This window comes from Mesocricetus auratus, unplaced genomic scaffold, assembly GCF_017639785.1.
Source record: "Mesocricetus auratus isolate SY011 unplaced genomic scaffold, BCM_Maur_2.0 Super-Scaffold_100013, whole genome shotgun sequence".
NCBI lineage: Eukaryota > Metazoa > Chordata > Mammalia > Rodentia > Cricetidae > Mesocricetus > Mesocricetus auratus.
The window spans coordinates 83,267,040-83,273,039 of record NW_024429196.1 but is presented as its reverse complement, the minus strand read 5'-3'; the positions used below and the strand labels follow the sequence as shown (position 1 = coordinate 83,273,039).

At 38.8% G+C, this 6,000-nt stretch overlaps 1 protein-coding gene across 3 annotated transcripts in view; it reads left to right on the top strand.

The window, feature by feature from the left end:
* Positions 1–1,271: 1,271 nt before the first annotated feature.
* Positions 1,272–6,000, top strand: part of LOC101837173 (contactin-associated protein-like 3) — a 148,897-nt gene continuing 144,168 nt past the window's right edge. Inside the window, exon 1 of one of the 3 annotated variants that reach the window (XR_005881046.1) lies at positions 1,272–1,605. Coding sequence is in view for 2 of the 3 variants with exons in the window: in XM_040756165.1 (XP_040612099.1) it covers positions 1,506–1,605 (100 nt within the window). In the remaining variant the exon portion in view is untranslated. The remainder of the gene's footprint in view (positions 1,606–6,000) is intronic. The other 2 variants (XM_040756165.1, XM_040756164.1) reach the window with 2 other exon arrangements.

The following is a 6,000-nucleotide window of genomic DNA, read 5'->3' as shown; positions in this document are numbered from 1 at the left end:
ATTACAAGCCTCACTTTTCACTATGGCAAAAAGAGATCTCTGGAGGTCTAAGATGTGATACGAAACAACAGGAGTGCAAAACTCCACTGAATTACAGTAAGTGCAGGTTGTATGTTTGTGTAAAATCAAAAATTGGAAATCATTGACATTTTGTGGTTTTATTTTTGTTCAGTTTAGGGAATGGGTTCCATTTTCTCAATTTTTCTCTCAACCAAGGCAATTAATCTGTCAATCAAGAATCTACATTTCCTGAGTGAAAGAGGAATGATTTGCAAAATTCTTGTGCAGAAGTAGCTTAGTGAAACCAATTAATAAACCATGAATGGCTTAAGAGATACTGCTTATATTACTGAAACATTAAACTTAATTTTAATGAAGACTTTTGAGAGTATTTTCAAAGCTGTTTTCATATAGAAAAGACAGAAAATAGATATAGCTTTTATTTATCCAGGATAGCACTATTGTGGAACTGTGAGGTACCAATTACTGGGAGTCTGTTCTGTGGGTTTAGGGTTTAGAGGAAAGAAGGTTTCCTCTCCTTCCCCAGAAAGAGAGAGAGAGAGAGAGAGAGAGAGAGAGAGAGAGAGAGAGAGAGAGAGAGAGAGAGAGAGAGAGAGAGTAGATTGTACCACCAAGTGCCTGCCCTGGAGTTACTTCTTTTCACAAGTTGTCTGCAATGAGATTGACCACTCATCTTCCTGGAGGACCAGACCAAAATGAGGTGAAAACTTCAAGAGATGGTAACCTAGATTCATAATATTTTAATGCATTGTTGGCAAAAATTAAATTTAGTGGAAAGGGGGGTGGGCACCATAAAGAACAAAACAAAACTCTGTTAAAGACAGATTCTGATTTGAACAACTCACACTTACCAGTCTTGCCTATCTGACCCCTGAGCTTTCAGATAGAGGTCCTACAAAGTGGAAGTCTATGCCTCTGCCTCTGTTCCCATCCATCTAGTCTTTTCTGGTCCTTTGTTGTTGTTGGTTTTTTTTTTTTTTTCAGTTGAAACAAAGCAGAATTTTCTCCGGATGCATTTCCTGCCAGATAATAACACCCAGTCTTTGCAACCAGAGGCTCTACTATCATGAGTCAGGTGATTCCCGAACTCAGTGCCTGCACCCAGGTAGGAGAGACAGCTGCAGAGACAATGGACATGGGCTCCTGTCTCCTCAGCATTTGACGTCTGCCACTTCTAGGAACTTGAGTTGGAGAGTCAGGGCTCACACCGCTGGGACAGGTGGGGAGATGCACAGCCTGGAGCTGGAGAGGCAGTCTGTCGCCAGGTGGCAGTCCCTGCGCACTCAGCGCGGGAATCGCGAGTATGTGCAGCTGGAGCTCAGGCTCAGTCTTCTGTGTGGCCAGTTTAGGGTTGGCAGCTTGAGTAACGTAACAGGAGCATCGCCAGCAAGCCGGGGGAGGACGGTCAGAACACAGGCAGGACATCGGAGCCACCCAAAGCAGCTGCTGCTCTCTTTAGATTTTTCCTGGAGCCCAAAGTGAGCATGGCCTGGGTCGCCGGAGTCTTCCTGGATGTGTGGCTGCTACTGCTGCTGCTGCTGTTGTCTGCTCAGACCCAGCCCCTAGTAGCAGCAGGAGATCCACGTAAGTACAGCGAAATGCTTAAAACTTCCACTATGTTATCTGGAAAACTTTGCATTTAATCCTGGTCATATTTGGACCCGGAATAGCCTGGGAAAAATATAAGAAGCTTTCGAATATACGCTATTCAGTTGCAACCTGAAAAATGTAATTTATTTACAATGGCCTTTCCTCTTCTGAGAGGGTCTAAAATATATGATGTATGTATTTTATTTATATATCTTTTATTTATATACCTGAATAACTATTGAGTGAATGAATGTTTTCATAAAAACGAAAAGAATAGTGTAGTTAGGAATTGGTCAATGCCATCATTTATTCCCTTTGAGGTTTGTAACAATTTCAAGGAATTAAGCACATCAGAGAAATGACTGGCAGGCATTACATCATCCTGCATCAGTTTAGCGGTTATTATCTTACAGTTTTGCAGATCTTGGCAGCTTCAGAGTTAAGATGCTAATTAACTCTTAAGTACTTCAGGAATGGAGCACCTGTAGGCCAGACTAAATTTTATAGACCAAATTTAACACCCAGGTAAAAAGCACTTAGGTGTTCCCTTAACAGAAGTGTTTTTTTCTAACAGTAAAAATGTTCTTGCTTAAAGACAAAACTTTGCTAATGATTCTCTATATGCCAACATTTTACGTTTTAAAAATTTGTCATTGAGTACTATGTTTTTGGTATGGCAAAAACCTAGTAAGGTTTTATTTGTAGAATGGTCAGTATTCTAGTATAATAATGATATTCTAAACAGTTCAGAAAAACCTAATACTTTTATTTTTATCTTACATGAAAATTTAAAAATATGCTTAAATAAAATTCTACTGATTTAATTCAATTATGAGTTTAGAATTTTAAAACTACACTTCTCCTTGAATTAAAAATAACTTTTAAAATTAAGCCCCCACCTTTGACAATGTCATGCATGTACAGAATGCATTCTAGTTCCTCTCCCCACCTCTGTCAACCATCCCCCTTTCCTACTGGTCCCTTGACCAGATTCATGACTTTTGGTTTGGTTTGTTGCCTGTTTAGTTTAACCATGACCATCTATGACACCACTTAATTGGAACTATTCATATTTTTCTCTACTCTCATCTTTCACTCCTTCCAGTCCAAATCTCTTCAACTCAACTAATAAGTGCTAGTTGTCATATTTTAAAAATACAGATCACTAAAGGGTAGATCCCTTGGAGGCAGCTTTCAGCATTCAACTCAACCTTTCTTAAGAACATTGACATACTCCAGGGTTCTTCATCCTCTGAATCCTCAAGTCAAGGTGACTCTCAAGACTGATAGTACAATCCATGTACTGCATACCAATACTCATGCCTTGCTCATCCAACAGTTTGTATTAATTTACAAATATTTATCCCACACTTTATGCAAATTATAAAAATTGAAGTTTAATTTTGTCTCATGGGAATGACTTATTAATAAAACAAAGACATTTAGATCTGACCCAATTTGTTAGGTCCTATAACAGAACCTGTGAAGAAATGAAGAACTTGTAGGAAAAAAAAGTATACTAAAGTAATTCAATAATCCGCTCATAGAGTATTCAACAATAAATCACTAGAGGGCACTCTTGTTATTTAAAGAACTTCAAAAAGTCTTGTGAGAAAAAGAGAACAGAGGTTGGGAGGAGACCCTAGCACCTCCTTTCCCAGTTTTGTTCCATAGTTGAGATTGCTTCCTGAGATTGCAGGATTAGTTGTATTGACAATACTTTGTTTAGAATCCAATGGGAGGATTAAGACGCCAACAGAAACTAAGCTGTTTTTTTTGTTTGTTTGCTTTTTACAATGAGCATTCTGGGAAGGGTGGTAGTAAGCATCTGAAACACACAGATACATGTTTAAATGGGCTTGCCAATGAACTTGGGGGATGCTGGCTAGACACTCGATGTCACTTAAAATTTCAGTACTAATGTTGTGAAATTTTCTTCTGTAGTTTACAAAGTTTTAGTATTTCCACATTCAGAATTTTCTTATGTATTCTAAATTATCTCTTAGACTGAATAAATTTTCCAGATCAAACTATACAATCAAAAAAGTGAGACCATCTTGAGTATGAGTGAAAAAGTCAATATAGGTATTTGAAAATCTCTTTCCTGTATAGATACCATGATATCTTGTCCAGTCAGTCTTTCTTTATACCTAGGAGTCAATGAAAGTTCACTTATTACCCATATATTAACTAAAGAGAATAGAGAAAGTAATGAAAAGAATCCAGCTTTGGCTGCCAAACCTAAAACTATATAGCAAAATAGTTTACTGAACTTCACAGAAATGCCTATAATCAGTAAAATGCTTAGTAATAGAAATCATTGTAATTCTTTTTATTGATTTTGTAGTTTGAGAAATAGTGACTTCTCAGTGGGTTGGTTTAGTCGTTTCACAGCTAAACTATTTAAGTTGTTTCTTCTTTTTCCTAAATAATTGTTTCTCAAGATCATATGTCAGTCTATGAAAAGAAAGACAAATGAGTCAGAGTGCTCTGTTTGGGAAGAAAATTCATTTATGACATGATATGGGGTGACTGTCAGGAAACTTGCCCACTATAGTATAGAGATAATTATTTCAGCAGATGCTTCAATTTTGACCTTTTAGTAACATCATTCTTAAAATTGTTTTGCTGATGATTAATAGACTTAATTTCATGTCAATTGGTACTTGTCTTAGTTCCCTTTTCATGACATAATAAAATGTCCCAATAAAGACAGTTTAAGAGAGAAAGGATTTTGTTTGTTTGTGTCATAGTTCAAGGGTATAATCCTTCATGGTAAGGAAATGAAGACAGCAGGTGCTTTAAGCAGATGATCCCATTATATTCACAATCAGGAAAAGAGCAATTAATTCTGGTGTTCAGTTCATTTTCCCACTTTGTACATCCCAAGATTCCCACCTAGGGAATGGTTTCAGCAGCAGCAGTGGAGGGAACACAGGTGGTAGCACTGGCCTATGGAGGAAATTGTCAGAGGTTGAGTGGAGTGAGGAGAGGCATTCTATACTGAAGGCGAAGAAAATGTCAGAAAGAAATGCTGAGCTTGATGCTTATTCTATGAAGAACTTAATCAGGAACTAGTGAAACGGGAACAAGAGCAACAGAGCTATAACAAGCATGACTGTAATGGTTGACTGTCAGTCAGTAGGAGAATATCTTCGTTGTGGAAAATGTTCTAAAGCATTCAGGAGTGATGAGGTGCTTCTACCTTCTGTGCGATTTGAGATTGACTGAAAATTGTGTGCTCCTTTGGTTAAAAACATGTAAGACTGAATGTAAAGGAATCATATGACAGCAGAATTACTCTAATAAACAAATACATTTAGTGCTGGAGAGATGACTCAGAGGTTATGAGGGTATACTGTTGTGTAGAGGACCTGAGTTTGGTACCCAGAACCCACATTTGGTAGTTTGCAACCACTTTTAGTTCTATCATCTCTAGCCTCCTTGGACCAGGTCACAATATCAATTGTGTTCCTGCTAAATCTGCTCTATCCCTGTATAAAATGATTTTCCACTTGATAGGTAAAGCATAAAGTTGTTTCTCAAATGATCTAATGTATCTGCCAAATACGATGTGATAACACACAAAAAGAATGCATGTGAGACCTCTAGTGATCTAAAGGAATGACACCAACTGGCAAGCTAAGCAATAGTGGAGAGACCACCTTGAATGCCCATTCCTGATAATGAGCTTGATGTCTATAACCATCCTGGAGCCTTCATTCAGTGACTGATGGAAGCAGAGGCAAACACCCATAGTTAAACATTGAACTAAACCCATGGAACACAGTGACAGAGAGAGAGGAGCGATGAGCAAATTGGCAAAGAATGGGCTGGCAAAACTAGCAGAGACAGCTGATCTGAACAGGAGAGAGCTCTTGGACCCCAGATTGACAGCTGGGAGGCCAGCATGGGACTGATCCAGACCCCCTGAGTGTGAGAGTCAGTGAGCAGGCCTGGGCAACCTATGGGGCCCTGGGCAGTGGATCAGTGTTTATTCCTGGCATACAAACGGACTTTATGTGTCCATAACACAAAGAGGGATACTCTCTCAGCCTGGACTCTTAGGGGAGTGCCTGGATCCTGCCCTGAGTGAAATGACAGGCTCTAGATATCCCCTATGTGGAAGGAAGTGGCGATAGGGTGGGAGGCTGTGGGGAGGGGGGGATGGTGGGGGTGCGGGAGGAGGGGAGGGAACTGGGATTGACATGTGAAGCAAGCTATTTAAAATTAAAATAATAAAATAAAAATAAAAAAGAATGCATGAAAAGCAATGCATATGATTACAGTCTCAACTGGATTACAGTAGGTGTAGATTTCCAAAGAATGGAGGCTTAACTTAATTTGATTAAAGTTTCATGATGAAACTACTTTTCTGATGATAAAAGT